Source organism: Mytilus edulis, chromosome 1, assembly GCF_963676685.1.
Source record: "Mytilus edulis chromosome 1, xbMytEdul2.2, whole genome shotgun sequence".
Lineage (NCBI taxonomy): Eukaryota > Metazoa > Mollusca > Bivalvia > Mytilida > Mytilidae > Mytilus > Mytilus edulis.
In genome coordinates this window covers 90,524,890-90,543,157 of record NC_092344.1, presented here as the reverse complement: position 1 = coordinate 90,543,157, position 18,268 = coordinate 90,524,890, and the positions used below count along the sequence as shown (strand labels likewise).

At 33.2% G+C, this 18,268-nt stretch overlaps 2 protein-coding genes across 2 annotated transcripts; one reads left to right on the top strand and one right to left on the bottom strand.

Moving 5' to 3' along the window:
* Positions 1 to 2,345: 2,345 nt before the first annotated feature.
* On the bottom strand, positions 2,346 to 11,477 carry LOC139494449 (small ribosomal subunit protein mS33-like). Its single transcript, XM_071282613.1, has 3 exons — positions 11,371 to 11,477; positions 4,317 to 4,531; positions 2,346 to 2,463 (listed from the first exon to the last, which is right to left on the bottom strand). The coding sequence occupies exons 2-3, from the start codon at positions 4,526 to 4,528 to the stop codon at positions 2,361 to 2,363; spliced, it is 315 nt and encodes a 104-aa protein (XP_071138714.1). The 5' UTR covers positions 4,529 to 4,531; positions 11,371 to 11,477; the 3' UTR covers positions 2,346 to 2,360.
* A 4,206-nt stretch (positions 11,478 to 15,683) lies between these two features.
* LOC139494437 (5' exonuclease Apollo-like) lies at positions 15,684 to 17,860 on the top strand. The gene has a single exon (XM_071282602.1). It carries the CDS (start codon positions 15,775 to 15,777, stop codon positions 17,830 to 17,832), a length of 2,058 nt encoding a protein of 685 aa, XP_071138703.1. The 5' UTR covers positions 15,684 to 15,774; the 3' UTR covers positions 17,833 to 17,860.
* The last annotated feature ends 408 nt before the right edge of the window (positions 17,861 to 18,268 follow it).

Here is an 18,268-nt window from a genome sequence, read left to right as displayed (position 1 = left end):
AGCAAGTTGATCAAAGGTTTGCTTTGCATGCTTTTATAGAAAAGCTGTAAAAGCTTTTTAAAAAGTTTGGAGATGGCACACCAAACTATACACTTGCCCAAAAGGAGAAGCTAAAACTGGACCGGCATTTTATTTTAGATACAGTAGTTGTCACTCTAAAATTAAATAGGACAAAAACATCAAAAATAGAAAATGTTTCATGCATCAAGCACACTTTTAAAAAATTAAAATCTTGGAAACCATATGCAAATTTCCCACAAGTGTATATATAATTTTTTAAACCCATGAATATCGAGTACCTTTCAGAAAAAAAAATCTGAATCCACTAAAAATTTATATCCACAAAAAATTGCTAAATCAAGAAATATTAATACACACTACCTTATTAAACAAATTCCTACAATACAAGGCCACATCAGTATTAAATATTTCTCCCCCCCCCCCTCCTTTTTACATGATACATGTACCATGTTGACACAAATTCCAGGGCTTGTGTTTCCCAGTTATGATTTCATTGATGGAGTGTTGCTGCATACACATAAACTGTTGAACCAAGGATTCTAAATGATCCAAGTTGAATTAATCCCCTAGGAAGTTTAATAAATGCCATCAGGAGCAACAGACAAGTGTTGCTAGTAGAGCAGGAACTGATGGTACTCTTCTTTAGCAACTTCATTCACCACAGGTTTTTGGTGGGGTTCATGTACCTCAATATAGTTTTCTTTGTAGTAGTTGACAGTTGTTTTGGCCATGGTATTGTTTTCTCTTTTGTAATTGCCTTTGTATCATCTCTTATTTTGTGCTTAAATTTTATTATTGAAACAATTTTCTTAATTGTATATTCAATTGTGAATAGTGAACATAGTTTTCCATTTGTAAAAATTAAGTGTTTATTTGACAAGTGGTATACTTTCAGCAATGTTATTTTACAGTGGAAGAGCGTTGTGCAATAGAAGCTCTTAGTGGATTGGAAGCCTGAGAGAAAAATGAACTTTGACAATGGAGTCATTTACACTTTTAGCTCATGTCCATTTGTAGGTAAAATAACTGAGCACCAAATATTTTTCAGTTTACTTTCAAATGAAGTAAAAGTACATGTAAACCAGAAATTCTTGACACCATGCAAAGTAGTACAAATCATGTTTTGTCATCTTGTAGAGTTGAAAACCTTTGTATCACAAGAGTGCAAACGTTTAAATGTCTCAACAGCTGATTTTAATTGTATGGTGAAAGTGCTTAAGATAAAGATTCTGCTACAGGAATTACACAATCTTAACATTGTCAATTATTCTGGAGATTAATGTCAGATGAACCCTGGATGAATGGACATATACAAACTACAATCATTCCAAAGACAAAATATTGCTGACAAAATACTTACAGTATTGGAAAAAACAGATGAAGTGTACTAGTAAGTAAGTCAATAAACAAACAAGTGCAGGTACAGAATACAAATTATCTCCCTTGAAATAAATAAATGCAAATGCTAAACAACTGCATACCAAATATCATTGACTGATCATTCGAGGATCATGTAAAACTGACATTATCACAAACTTTTTAAAACATGTTAAACGTATAAATTATGCAAAAGTTTCAAAGTCGATAGACCAAAACTGATAAAGCATAGCCAAATAATCACCATGGATAAGGGCTGTGCTAAAACTGATGCAACTGCATATCAAATGACATTAATGTTTCCCCTTAGTTTGACTTAATCACAAACGACATTTAAACTAATGGTAAACAAAATTTTCCAAGTCAAGAGACCATGACTTATGAAAATCAGTTGAGAAGAGCTGATTCATTTGTTGTTGGTTCTTTGTCATATTTGTTTTTCATACATTGTTATATATTAGGCTGTTAATTTTCCCAATTGAATTATTATTTCCTATTTTTCATGTCTGGCCTTTTATAGACAACTATATAGGTTTTTCTCATTGATGAGGGCTGTATAGTTGCCTATAATTGCTTACAACCACTTCAGCAGAAATTTGGTGGATACTTGTCTCATTGGCAGTCAAACCACATCTCCTTTTTTATATTGGCTCATCAGATTATTACAAAGCACAAAAACAACTAACAAAACCACTAATGTCACAAAGAACAGATCTGAAAGTACTCACAGTTAATGAAAGCCAATAACAACTAATAAAACTGATGGTACAGTATCATCTCCTCATTTATCAATGATGATTAACAGCACTCATGCTGAAACAGTTTTGACCTCAACCTAGCTTTTACCCTCTAAGGTTGAAATTCAAGTGAGAAGGTCACCTTTTGACATACATTTTAAAGATACATAATGATACATCTTAAGTAAATTATAAATTAAACTAAATCAATAAATTTTAATAATTTTATTCTTCTTTTTTCCTTTTTCTAGCATCTCTGGCGGGTCTTCCTTTGCCCCGTAATTTTCTTAATCTTTCCATTTCTTCTGTAAAATCTAAATGTTCACTCCTAAAATAAAAAAGAAAAACACTTTTCAACATACTATCAAAAATTTATGAAAATGTGGTGTTAAATTTTAATACAACAGTGAAGTTTTGTGTGATTGATTGATTGATTGTTGGTTGCTTAACGTCCAAGTTTTGTGTGTGTATTTCATCTACTGTAAATTCAGAAATTATTGCGTGCACTTATTATTGCGATTTTGTAATTTTAGACTCAAATATGATTTAAATCATTGCGATATTGAGAAAAATCCTTTTTTATTCATATAAAATATTTCAAAATGTGAGTTTAAATTATTGCGATTATAACACTGTCGCATTTTTTGCAATAATAAAAACATCGCAATAATTTCTGAATTTACAGTAATTTTCAATAATTATTCAGACTTACTTCCCCTTATACATGTTGTAACATTAACAATGAATACATTCTTTTTGTGTCAAAACAAACTTAAATGTTAATATTTGTTTTTGCCATAGAAGTAAATGTACATGCATGAAATGCTATTCCACTGTACCACATGAGCCTGCTAAATGGCAAACCAGAAAAGATATTTATAAGTCATGTCAAATACTGGTGATCAATTAAAGAACCTTAGTGAGCACGCTCACATACCCCACGTCCCCACATTGTCATTGGAGAAATTAAATAAGTATAAGAAAAAAAAATTGTATAAGAAAAAATATTGAATAATAATTTCCTGTCAATATACATAGTATGTCCTTATTATCTACAAAATTTCATAAAATTCTGTTGTGTGTTTTCAGAGGAGTTGAGATGACAAACTGTTGCAGAAGTACATTGAAGCAAATAAGTTCAAAGGGGCCTAACTCCTAGAAAAAAAATTGAACCGTAATTTCCTGTTGATATGCACATCTACATAGTATGTCCTTATTATCTACAAAGTTTCACGAAATTCTGTTGTGTGGTTTGAGAGGAGTTGCGATGACAAACTGTTGCAGTACAAAATGTAGTACATTAAAGTAAATAAGTTCAAAGGGGCGTAACTCCTAGAAAAAAAATTGAATCGCAATTTCCTGTCGATATGCACAACTACATAGTATGTCCTTATTATCTGAAAAGGTTTCGTGAAATTCTGTTGTGTGGTTTGAGAGGAGTTGCGATGACAAACTGTTGCAGTAGTACATTAAAGTAAATAAGTTCAAAGGGGCGTAACTCCTAGAAAAAAAATTGAATCGCAATTTCCTGTCGATATGCACAACTACATAGTATGTCCTTATTATCTGAAAAGGTTTCGTGAAATTCTGTTGTGTGGTTTGAGAGGAGTTGCGATGACAAACTGTTGCAGTAGTACATTAAAGTAAATAAGTTCAAAGGGGCGTAACTCCTAGAAAAAAAATTGAATCGCAATTTCCCGTCAATATGCACAACTACATAGTATGTCCTTATTATCTGAAAAGGTTTCGTGAAATTCTGTTGTGTGGTTTGAGAGGAGTTGCGATGACAAACTGTTCAGTAGTACATTAAAGTAAATAAGTTCAAAGGGGCGTAACTCCTAGAAAAAAAATTGAATCGCAATTTCCCGTCGATATGCACACCTACATAGTATGTCCTTATTATCTGAATAGGTTTCGTGAAATTCTGTTGTGTGGTTTGAGAGGAGTTGCGATGACAACAAACAGGACTGACGGACTGACGGACGGACTGACGGACGGACGGACTGACGGACGGACGGGTCAAAAACATTATACCCTCCGCAATTGCGTGGGGTATAATAATTCAACTGCAACACAGTTTTGTCAAACAATGTTACGTATAATGTTTACTAAAATTATTTTTTTTAACAATAGAGTATCATTCAGTAGACCACTTTTAAGTGGTGATATACATGTAGTTACCTGAATAGACCAAAATGTCTGAGAGTTTTCATAAGCCTAGTTACTTCAAAATGTTTTGGATAATAATTCACAACCTCTGGTTGTTCATGATAGTATGGCTTGCTCATTAAATCTACAACTTTTCTTGATAATTTGGTATCTGTTGGGCTGACTTCTCCAAAGATCTTTGAAGACAGCCTTGCCATACGAGCAGCATATCTTGACCCTGACATTTTCTGTAAATATAAATCGAAACTCATTTCTGCACATGAAAAGAAGCTTTAAATGCCTATATAGATGATTTTTTTTGAAGATTTCAGCAAAGTAAAATTTGAGTAAAAAAGGATAACAGGGATAATGGCATTCTCAACCAAATCCAAAATTCTATAGTTATATATTGTCTTTGGGTTTCAAATTAATTCATTTTGGTTATTGATGTTTTCAGTGCATAATTTTACAAACATGTATAAGTTGCAATATTATGTGTTGAACATGAAAAAATCAGTTCACTATCATCATGATCATGACTACAATATTTACCAACAATTTATTCAAATTTTACCAGATTTCCTCAAACTTTTTGGTTTTGATCTTAGGCACATTGGTGGGAAATAAGATTTTGTTCTGTTTATGGAAAAGCATTATCATGATTATGGACAACCCCATTTAAAAACTATCTTAAACAAATGTGCCAGCTTTAACAGAGTACATCTTTTTTTACCATAATATTCTTTAACATGAACTTAGATTTAGCATCCCATAATTTATCTATCAAACCAATGTCAGCATCACAAGTAGAAGAACTTTCACATAATCTGACCTATGATTTTGAAGTAGTGTGAGCCCTGCCAGACAAATGATAACCTGAACTCACAAAGAAATCGTTTTGTCCACGCTATAATGAAAACAATTATATTCATGTCCATAATTATGTTAAATTTACACACCTGTTTATTACTGCGAGTTGCCAGGAGTAATATTTATTGGGATTTAACCCCTTTCACAAGTAGGGCGATTTGGTAAACCAGTTTAGGGCGATTTTTTTAAAAAGTGGGTCGAGTTGGTGAAAAAGTGGGACGATTAGGAGTAGGGTGATTTGCCAGTGGGGCAATTTATCCTGCTTCCTATTACAACTAACAACATTACAGTCATGTGATTTAATGACCTGGATGTGAACATCACGTACAAAAAGACATGCAACCAAATATTTGTTTATTTTTTATATAGCATATTTATATTTAAATAGCCTTCCAAGACGTCATAATTATTTGGACTAGATTGTTTGTACTAATTCATTTTGTAATTTGTAGGAGTAAATTATTGTAATTTGAAATTGTAATAATTCTTTTGCTTATGTCCAGATCTGCTTAACTTATGTACTGTATGGTGACATGAATAACGCTTTTGATTTGATATAATATGAAATTGTACCACATTTTACAAATATCTACTCTAGTTGTATAATTTAAACACGTTCTCATCTAAAATTAGAAATTCTCATATGCCACTTAACTCATTTTTGTGTGAAAAGGCTACACCATTTGGGATGATTGATATATTTCGCGTTAAAAAGTCACTGTATAGCATTAATAATATTTGTTTGTCACCTTTTGGCAAGATTTGTGATCCTTCTTTGTAAATGCGAATCCAAAATTTCATTATTTTATCATAAACCTTTTTCATAGGATGCTAGAATGAACTATTTTAACACCAAGGAAATAGTTCAAGTAAATAAACCTTAAAAAGATACTCATTCTGCATTTTTGTTATACTTTTATGTCATTTTTTAAATATATACATAACATAGCATTTACCCATCTTTATTTCAGATGTTTCAATAAAAAGTATGCTAAACTAAGTCTTTTTTCTCTTACTTGTATTTGTCAGGTCTGTATGCCTGCATACCAACCTGGTGTATGCTAAAACCTCACTCTATGTGTATACTAGAATTTGTCAGGTCTGTATGCTAGCATACCGACCTGGTTAATGCTAAACTCTCACTCTATGCATATCCTATTATTTGTCAGGTCTGTATGCTAGCATACCGACCTGGTTAATGCTAAACTCTCACTCTATGCATATACTAGTATTTGCCAGGTCTATACAGACCTGGTTAATGCTAAAGTCTCACTCTATGCATATACTAGTATTTGCCAGGTCGGTATGCTAGCATACCGACCTGGTTAATGCTAAACTCTCACTCTAATCATATACTAGTATTTGTCAGGTCTGTATGCTAGCATACCGACCTGGTTAATGCTAAACTCTCACTCTATGTACATCCTATTATTTGTCAGGTCTGTATCCTAGCATACAGACCTGGTGTATGTTTAACTCTTACTCGATGCATATACTAGTATTTGTCAGGTCTGTATGCTAGCATACCGAACTGGTGTATGTTAAACTCTCACTTTCTGCGTATATAAGTATTTGTCAGGTCTGTATTCCTGCATACACATCTGGTGTATTTAGAACCTTCAATATAATTATTTTGGCATAGTTAAGGTATGTATGCCTGTATACGAACCTGGGATATGTAGACCGAAATTGTTATTTATTTTGGCTTTTTTTCTGCCTGGTACTTGTATGCCTGCATGGATTCTAAAATTTTACTCTGGATTTATGTTTGTATTGGCAAGTCTGTATGTCTGAATGCTAAGCATTCACTGAATAGTAACATTTCTTATTTACTTATGTTTGCATACCTCCCTTAAAAAATAAGGAGATGTGTATGATTGTGAAAGAAATGCATCTCCATCAAAGGTCGAATTACATGAATGTAAGGAATTACTTATGTATAGCCTTCAACTTCATTTGAATTTGAAAGAAAGCTCTTAATTCTTAACTGCAACACTCAGGGGTGTATTCCTGTATACCAACGCGCTTGGAATAAACCCTTGTAAAACAATGGAATTCATGGGTTTGATTGTCGGCATACCAACATATAATCCTATACAACATTGGAACATAAACGTTTGCACATTTGACATTTTCAGTTCACGGTATTCTTGCATACAACACTGGTGTACGGTGAAAACTTATTTTCCTTACATGGATACATACAAGCTTTAATTGCTTGTATACCAATCTATGTTTTATTGAATTGCAGTTTTACATACATTCTAGTATTGTCAAACCAAGCTGGTGTTCAGTAAGCTTGTGTAATTGTGTATGGTTTGCCTCCAGTCTTAAATGTCTGCATATTTGGTGGCACTTATTAGATATTTAGCAAGCTGAATGGTTCGCATTCTAACCAGCCTTATATTGTATTCATATTTTAAATTGCAAAACTATCATTTTTCATCATTCTCTAAGTTATAGACTTCAAGAGGGACGAAAGACACCAGAGGAACAGTCAAACTCATAAATCGAAAATAAACACCATGGCATGAAATATATAAATTATAGTACACAAGAAACAGCATAGAAATCAAAGAAAGTCTGAGCAACACGAACCCTAACCAAAAACTGGGGATGATCTCAGGTGCTCCAGAAGGGTATGCAGATACTGCTCCACATGTCCAACAGTGGCACCGTCGAGTTGCTCATGTTTTTTCAAACCCGGTAACTAGCTTTATTCGGTAAGTCACATTCATAAAAGGGGAAGGGGATTGTAGTTACGACGTAAGAAACATATCCGATATCATCTGTGAATCGGTTATTCCATAACGGTTAACCAACTATATACTATGGTAACAATTGTGTATACACTAGTACTGGAGTTGTAAAAACAAATCCTTCAACCAGGAAAGCCAAAGAATTGATGCCTTTTCTAGTGAAGCCATGCATACATTATTAGCAGGAACAGCAAAAAGTCTGGTGTTGTTCATTGGTGCCATAGTTTTCTAGGAAGGCATTGGTTTAACCTATCCAGTCACTAAGAAGTGTTACAATTAAATTCATAAGCAACACATAAATAGTTACATGAAAGGTATAGCCAATGTTTGAAAAATGCTGAAACGAGAAATGGAAACTACATATTACCGGTATATACATATATATGCGAGTGAATATTATACACTTCACAAATTTAACATAGATGTGGCGTGGTCAACTACATCAAAGATTTGATGGTCAATTATACATAATCTGTTGAATGATCTTTCATCTTGATTATTAAATGTGACAGTTTGTACGGTACATGAGTTGCACAGTAGAAATGCAATAACATTTGGACGTTTATCAAAGCAAGGTTTAATCTAATTTAAGGACAGTGGTTCATAGCACGATTTTGTAAGAAACTTTTTGCATTGGTCACTTATATTGGTGTAGTAGCTTGGAGTAACAATTAAATTTCGATATAAATTATGATGAAGTAACATGTTGTTTTATAGAGTTGGAACTAAGTAACGTTTTGTATTGGAAATTTAACTGTGAACCTGGGCTGTGAACCTTTTAAATATATCATATATACATGTACTTTTATATGATTAAACATGTGAACATTAAACAGACTTCGTTAGTAGTATAAAGACGGTAGTGAGCTTATTTTTTTTTATGGTGAAATATTTAATAGCTATTTCTGTATGTAAACGGGCAAGAAGGATTAGATCCCAGATACATGTATCCAAAATAATGACTGCTCAAAATACACAGAACAAAGACCCGTTTAGCGTTACATTATCACAATTACTGATTTTAAAGTTTATATAAACTAAGGATTCTTTATAGTGGTTGAATTGAACTCGTTCCCTTGAAAAACAAACTGTCGCCATGCATGTGATTGATTGAAGATCAATGAAATATGTCATTTCCTTAGTAACATTCATTTTTCCAATTGAACACTCTTGAAATGTGCTGTTCTAATCATTTTGCAATAAATTTATGTATAATTTCATTATTTGTTAGAATTACTTCTTTTCCAAAAAAACTAAAAAGCTAAACAAAAGACGGTCAAAGCTACGTTTTCTTTTTCAATGTATACATGCTAGTAGTCAGCTATTAAAATTGTAAGTAACACGTAATAATATGTAGATTTATAAAAAGTTTGCCAATGAAATCTCCTTGTTTTATTGGTAATTAACAATACAGGGATGAACCGTAGTGCCATTGTTGTATTAAACATTAAGGGGCTTTGTAACAACTATTAGTGAAATAAAGTATCTGAAGTATCATGAAAAAAAAAGATCTTCATAAATTACCCTGTTTTAAACAGCTTCTTACATACACATATCACAGAATGCTGCAGTGGTCATGTGACAAATGTACTGTACAGTTTGTCCATTAGAAAAACCAATACCGTAAAGTCAGATAATAAAAGGACAGTCCAGTGGCGGATTTAGAACTTTTTATAAAGGGGGAGGGGGGTCCAGCCAAGCTTCAGTGCTTCCCTATATAATCAACCAAATGTTTCCCACAAAAAAGGGGGGGAGGCACCTTCTGGATCCGCCTATGGGACCTAACATGAAAAATAAGAAATAAAAATGTATAGCAAAACAATTTACGAAAAAGAAATACCGGAAATATATAAACCAATGACAACTTCAACAGTCAGGCTCCTGACTTGGTACAGGCATATAAAGACTATATATTGTGGCCGGTTTTAACATGTGAGCGCTCAGCTTCCCCCTTTTTTTTTACCTGGGACAGTTGTTTCCCTAAAAGTTGTAAGAATAAGACATGAATATCCAGAAGTTTCATAAGGGGGGTGAGATAGGAAGGGCACTGCAGTAAATTTCGCCACCACAACGTCTAGCATGAAATTGATTGAAGTGGACAAACGCATGAAATTGATTGAAGTGGACAAACCTCTTGAGAAAACAAGAAAAACGTATAATCAATAATCTTACATGTGACCCTACATGTTCAAGGCGACTTCTAAAAATGAGGGTGTTAAATGAAATCGTGAAAAATGTACAAAAACAGCTAGGTTTACTTACCATAAATATATCTGACATTCTGCTTTGCTTCTGGTTTATTCAAATCAAGATAATACAGCGTATTTTTCAATGAACTGTCCATTTTCTTCTCCGTGAGGGGAACTCCTTCATTGATCATTCAAATTGTTTACATTTATAAATGACGTCATCTAGATGGAGTGCGTGACTCCGCAGATAAATAGTCCTTTTATTCTTTGACTTTTTAATAATTACCAATACCAAGTATAAACAAAACAGGTTGTTTTGTAATCAATTGCTATTATTTTAATTAAGTGTACTGGTAAAGTAACTTGTGTAAGTCAAGGCTATCCGTCTATATCCCTCCGCCTTACGTCAGAAGGTCCCTGACGTCATTTAAAATTTTGTCAACAACTTCGAACTTGGAACCTTGTACATCGCCTCACTTTTCCGCAATTTTAATTTGCAAACAAAACAGATAACTGTCATGACAATACAGCGATCATAGTCATAAAACTTGAGAATTGGTTTTCATTTATAGATTTACAACAGTAAACGCTCATTACCGGTTTGCCTTGCAAATTAACGCTTTTCTGTTTACCTATCGGGAGAAAATATAGAGGTCAGTGGTAGGCTTTTAGTTAAAAAAAAAAAAACTCGAAATCGGTAATAAAGTAAAACCACAACTATACTGAAGTAAAGGATTTTTTTAATCACCCAGGTTCGTATGCTATCATACAGACCTGTGAAATACAACATCTGATTCAATATTTGCTGTTCTGCATACACCAGGTTCGTATGCTAGCATACATACCTGAGAAATACAATGTATAAATTAAATATGGACATTAGCATACCCCAGGTACGTATGCTGGCATACAGGCCTGAGAAATGCAAGTTAATTTATTACAATTCAGTTTAGCATACACCAGGTGTTAAATATGCCAGATTCACGATTTCCAAGTGCTTGATAAAAGAAAAATGTGTTTTTTCTTTTATTTTTCTCTTTTTTGCATAAGTTTGTCTAATGAGCAATAATTCGACCTATTTGAGTACGAATTATGACAAATTACCGTTAATGAGAATTTCTAATTTTAGATGAGAACGTGTTTTTAGTAACATTTATCCTCTATCTGGTTTTGAAATCCTTGAAAGATTAGGGGGGGGAAATCTAGTCTTTCTCATGGGGTACTGAATACCCCTGTCCATTCGAAATGTAATACCCTTATATTCAATACCTTTAATATACTGTGTTTAAAAGAAAACTAGAATCACATCTTGATCTTGAAATAACCTGTCCTAATAATAGTTTCAGTTGTCTCCCTTGACCAAACTTGATATGTCATGGAAAAGAGACTGTGAACTCATAAAAAAATGCTGCTATATAGAGTTATTCTATTACAGATTTATTTTAAGTTTTAATAAATTTAAGTTATTAAACTGGTAGTCTCTTCGTTTATTATTTGACTTGTGAAAATATTTAGAAATATAATGAACATATTTTAAGAGGGATCGGGATTAAAGAATTCATTTAGCACGTTCTAAAGATGGAGCGGAAGATACAAAAATAAGAAATCCATTCCATTCGAAAGACATAGTTGGTATTCATTTTCCCTTGTATCAAAATAACTGCACGTCTATATAGCTAATAGTCGACCTAGAGGAAATTAAAAAGAAAAACGGTCCCAAACCGTAATTTGCATTTATATATATAAAAGTATAAATTGTAAACTCCTATAGCTTACTCTAACAAAATGGAACCCTAACCTTAAAGGCTAAAGTCAGGGACACTTTAGGCTTATACCACAGTCACACTAGTCCATGATCGCACTATGATCTGTGAAAAAATTTTGATGATCATAGTGCGATCATGTAGATTGCAGTAAAGTCATAGTACAGTCGTTGTGAGGTCTTCATGATCGTGATGAGCTAGGCCAACTTTGAACATGTTTAAAACAATCATAGTGCGGTTATGGCAAAACCAGGTTGTAGTAGAAGCGTAGTGTCTAGTGAGAGAGCAGTAAGGTGTTGGTAAGATCGCAAAGGTTGCTGTACCATCGTAGTGACAGCGTAGCAAAATCGCAATTTTAGCCTGAGAGACTGCACTTCGATATCACAGCTACGTTACTACAATATTATAATATAAGTGCATTTAATAACTTAAAAATGATTTACAGCAAGCAGGAAAGTCCATTAAGATCATTATAAACATAGTGTACATCCATCATTGCCACTATGTGTTTTCCTTGGTCGCCATGATGTTGGATGTACACACTATATTTATAATGATCTTTATGAACTTACCTGCTTTGATGGTGGTAAAGGGTTATTTTCGTGCATTTCATGTGTTTTGCCATTTTTATTTCATGTGCGTTATTCACTGTGTTTCGTGAAATTGGTAAAAAGATCAATGTGCAAGACATTTTTAATTGTTCGCTCATTGTGAAATAGCAATTTTATTTCGCGTTCTTCTGTGCAGATACTCCCCCTTTACACCCCTCTGTTTTCTATATATCATTTTTGAAGTTATAAAATGCATTTACAATATACTATTGTTTAATAATCAATGTTTAAAAGTACCAATATGCGCTAATATTAAAATTTCAAGTGTTATTCGGTCATTACAAGTGTAATTCGAATAATAACGGTGTTATTCTTTCATTCTAGGTACAGCCCTGACCAACTCATCCTTTTGCCAAATATCCCCAGACAAATATGTCCCACTTTCTTCAAACTCTTCCCACTTACTAAAAAGAATAAATTCAATTTTATATTTTATGTGGCTTTTTTAACTTTTAAGCTCACCAGGCCGGAAGTGAGCTTTTCACATCACTTGGCGTCGTTAACTTTTACAAAAATCTTCTCTTAAACTACCAGGCCCAATTTAACCAAACTTGCCCACAATCATCATTGGGATATCTAGTTTAAAGAATGTGTCCCATGACCCGGCCAACTAACCAAGATGGCCACCAAGGCTAAAAATAGAACAGGGGTAAAATGTAGATTTTGGCTTATATCTGAGACCAAAGTATTTAGAGCAAATCTAACATGGGGTAAAATTTTTAGTCAGGGCAACATCTATCTGTCTTGAAATTTTCAGATGGATCAAACAATTGGTAGTTGGGTTGCTGCCTCTGAATTTTGGTAATTTTAACAAAATTTTGCGAGCCATTTTTGGTTATTATCTTGAATATTAGTATAGATAGAGATAATCTGTAAACAGCAATAATGTTCACCAAAGTAAGATCTACAAATAAGTCAGCATGACTAAAATGATCAGTTAACCCCTTAAGGAGTTATTGCCCTTTATCATTGTTTATAGTCAATTTTTAACAATTTTCATAAATTTTTGCAATCTTTTACAAAAATCTTCTTCTCTGAAACTAACGAGACAAATTTAACTTGTCCATAATCATCATTAAGAATTTAAGGTATCTAGTTAAAAAATGTGTCTGATGACCCCGCCCGCGAACCAAGATGTCCGACATAGCTACTAATAGTACATAGTGTAAAATGCAGTTTTTGGCTAATATCTCTGAAACCAAAGCATTTAGAGAAACTGTGATGAGAATAAAATTGTTCATAATGCCAAGAACTATCTGCCCTGAAATTTTCAGACCAATCAGGCAACCAGTTGTTGGATTGCTACCCCATGAATTGGTAATCTTAAGAAAATATTGCAGCTTTTGGTTATTATCTTCAATATTATTACAGATAGAGATAAACTGTAAACAGCTATAATGTAAAGCAAAGTACGACCTACAAATAAGTCAGCATGGACAAAATGGTCAATTGACCCCTTAAGGAGTTATTGCCCTTTATAGTAAATTTTTAACGATTTTCATACAAAATACTTTCCTCTGTAACTACTTGGCTAAGTTCATTATAGAAAGAGATAATTGCAAGCAGCAACAATGCTCATTAAAGTAAGATCTTCAAACACGTCACCATCACCAAAACACAATTTTGTCATGAAACCATCTGTGTCTTTTTTAATATGCACATAGACCAAGGTGAGGGACACGGGCTCTTTAGAGCCTCTAGTTTGTTTGGAGTGTCACTGATGACGTTTATACAAAATCCTAGTATCTATTATCAGTTAAATTTAGCCTACCAACTTGCCTTGAAAAGTAGTTAATTACAGATAAATTAAGGTCTGCCCACTTACCCCACTTATTAAAAGTAGTTTAATCCTAAACATGCTAATGGGCGATGTATAAAGGTCTACCATCACTCTGACATGTACTATGTAGGTGTTAGACAAGGCAAATCTTCTAAACTTAAAGAGGCACATCTCTGATAAAACACTGTGTATGGTTTGTCACTGGTTTATCCAATCATCTGTTAATCCAATTTTTGCAATGGGTCAAATTATCCAAAGAGTTGATGATTCTATGTTTAATTTGCACAGACAATTTCTAAAATATGCACTTTCCCATACATTTACTGTGTCAAAATGAATTTGGTATTAAACCACAGTAAGACCTAATTGTTCAATGTCAGAAGACATTTACAATCATTCAAAAAAGAACAACAGATGTATACAAAACCAGAAAATTGCATTACCATACTTTTGCTTTATTTAAACAAATATTATATTTTGTTTCAACTTGACTGAGTCAAAAAGCAAGGCTAAGGTATGCTGTTACAGATGGTGGTGGCTACTAAGGTTCTGTCAACAATTATGTATTAGCTTGTGATTAGGACTGTTTATGTGGACCACTAGTGGTATGTCAATGCTATTTCCATGGAGATTATTTGGCCACATCATCAGTCATAGTCTATTAACTTTTAAATTTTTGCTAACTTTACATGTAAATTATTGTAAATGGTGTAATGGTGTATTAGAATTTTACTCGAATGTTCAGAATTTTTGCTATTTTACTTTTAGTTTGTGATAATGTCAGTTTATAGGGAACCACTACATATAGTGGTACGGAGGTCAATGATAATTGGTATGCAGTTGTAGAAGCATTGGAAATTTGGCACATATAATTTCCATGGAGATTACATGTATATGGCCCTGTCCCCTCATTCATGGTCTATCATATCTATTGACTTTTACTTAGTTTACATGAATGAGTTTGTTATTAAATCAGTTTTAGAGAAACCACTCATTGACCTTCCCTTCAGTTTTATTAGCTTTTGTAAGTCTCTTTTTCATGGAGTTGATATGACCCCAATCACCTCATCATGGTTCATTGACTTTGCAATTTTTACATTGTTTATAATTTAAAGTTTGTGTTTTAGTTAGTGTAAAGGCCAGGGCACCACTTATGATTAGTCAATGGTATTTCAGTGCTCCAGCTAATAATTGAAAGGGGCAGGGTGCCAGTGAACATGAAAACTATGCAAAACATTCAAAGTTAATTAACCAAATACCTAATATGCAGGACCAAATAAACTCCTTGAAAATGTAAAATGCCAATGCTTATGAAAATGCATACTACATATCAGTTTTCATGTTTGCCATTTTCAATATTTGCATTATACTACCAACATTACAAAAAGGCAGAACATCCTCTGTGTAAACATTTATCATGTTTATATGCGAAATATATAAGGTTAATTTTTAATATTTTTCAGCAATGAAATTCAGCAATTCCTTACAAGAATGAAATAGTACTGAGGGCAAAAGAGCAATGAATGGGCATATCATACCTGGGACACCAATTGCTGTGGACTTCTGGAAGAAAAGGGATTGTCCGTCTGCCAAGTTTTTCTTCTTGACTCATCTCCATGGTGACCATACAGTAGGACTGTCCTCATCATGGCAATACAACATTTACTGCTCTGCAGTTACATCAAAACTACTGACTGAGAAGTATGGAATTAAAGATGACCTTGTAAATGTCCTTGAGACAGGAAGTAGTAGTATAATCTATTTAGATGATGAGAAGCAGGAACAAATGGTTGTAAGTGTGATTGATGCAAATCACTGTCCAGGTTCTGCTATGTTTCTCTTTGAAGGATACTTTGGTAAAGTTTTATATACTGGTGATTTTCGTTATTGCAATTTAATGTTTGAAGATACTCCATTATTCAATTGCTCTGATATTGATATTCTATATTTAGACAATACTTATTGTTCACCTGAATGTATTTTTCCAACACGAGAGGAAGCTGTAGAGAAACTTATCAAATTGGTACAAGAGCATAAAGATCATCGAATAATAATTGGAATGAGAAATTTAGGTAAAGAGGACTTATTAGTTAAAATTGCCCAAAGAACTCAAGAATGGATTTCTGTTCCAAGTTCTATGTATAGAACAGCAGAAATTCTTGGTCTGCCCAATGTGTTTTGTATTGAAGACAAAGAGTGTAAAATAAGAGTTGTACCATTTCATACAGTTAACAAATCAAACATTATTGGTTGGAATGAATATGAACCAACCTTGGTGATTCTACCAAGTTCTTTGTATACTGGTCTAGGTTGTATTCCATATGAAGGTATACCTAACGTCCATATAGTACCGTATTCTGACCATTCCAGCTATGCAGAGATATGCACATTCGTAGAAAGAGTTAAACCCAAATACATTTATCCAGTTGTCAATGAAAGGCCAAGAAGTGGAATATTTGGTAAACTGTCTGAACGTTCAGATTTATCTTGCCTTAATAAATATTTATCAAAAGAGGAAAGTGTGAAGTTTACAATTCCAAAATCTGTTAAGAAGTTTATGTCTTTGCCTATGACTAAATACATGAGGAAAGTATCTAGACAAAAAAAACAAGGCTGCAAAATACCATTATTGAAGAAGAAAACTTCCGTCTCTTTAGGTGTGGTTTTTGATTCTCCACAGAAATCTCAACTGAATGAATCTGCACAAGAATTTGAAAATCAGTTGGAAAAAATGAAAAGATCTTTTAAGAAAGTGCCAAAGTCTAAATCAAATCTCTTAGACAATACAATTGATGTAAGATATGATCAAGTTTCCAAATCAACAATTGATAATGATAAACCGATGACAAAGTTGACAGAAATGAAATTAGGTTATGGAGAATCAAATGTTAATGCAGATTATAATTGTTCACCAGACACAAGTAATAAAAGAAATGAAATATCTGATAAAAGAAGTGATCAGATTGAACCAACATTAAATACCTCAAACCAAGAAGGACCCATATGTGACAAATATATATTATTTCAAGATGGTGCAGGCCAATCAAATACTCATTCACATAAACATTTATTAAAGTGTAATGATTCTGTTGAAAAGTGTGTTTCAGATAGTACTATAGATAATCACAATGTTGGTATACAAACTAGTTCAAAACTAGATGATAATACCTTTACTAAAACCAAATCAAACCAAGGACAAAAGAAACTGGATATATGGTTCAGATCTGCTATTTCTGTGACAAATTCTCCTGTTGCCCACCAATCATGTCAATATACAGAAGAAATAGTTTGTCCAGAAAATGACACATCTTTTTCACTACCAGCTGAAACAAACTATAGTATGGACAAATCCAGTCTGTTATACAATAATAACATTCCAGCTTCTGAAAAAGTAAAGTTAATTCCTCTTAAACCTCTCAATATGAAAAGGAAAGCATCTACCTCTCTGGATCTATGTTTAATTCCAATTACACAGCAACATACCAATAAAAACTATACAAAATGTAAAAAGGGAAAGAGAAAGTCAGATGAGGACAGTTTTATTACTCCATCGAAGAAAGCTAGAACAGTATTGTGAATTATTTTTATACGACCGCAAAAATTTTAATTTTTTGGTCGTATATTGCTATCACGTTGTCGTCGTCGTCGTCGTCCGAATACTTTTAGTTTTCGCACTCTAACTTTAGTAAAAGTGAATAGAAATCAATGAAATTTTAACACAAGGTTTGGGACCACAAAAGGAAGGTTGGGATTGATTTTGGGAGTTTTGGTCCCAACATTTTAGGAATTAGGGGCCAAAAAGGGCCCAAATAAGCATTTTCTTGGTTTTCGCACTATAACTTTAGTTTAAGTGAATAGAAATCTATGAAATTTTGACACAAGGTTTATGACCACAAAAGGAAGGTTGGGATTGATTTTGGGAGTTTTGATTCCAACAGTTTAGGAATTAAGGGCCAAAAAAGGGCCCAAATAAGCATTATTCTTGGTTTTCGCACAATAACTTTATTATAAGT

Coding starts and splice junctions, on each gene's coding strand:
- LOC139494449 (XM_071282613.1), bottom strand. CDS start 4,528: ATGTCAGGGTCAAGATATGCTGCTCGTATGGCAAGGCTGTCTTCAAAG. Junction 2,464..4,316: donor AGACATTTTGGTCTATTCAG/GTAACTACATGT, acceptor TTTTTATTTTAG/GAGTGAACATTTAGATTTTA.
- LOC139494437 (XM_071282602.1), top strand. CDS start 15,775: ATGAATGGGCATATCATACCTGGGACACCAATTGCTGTGGACTTCTGG.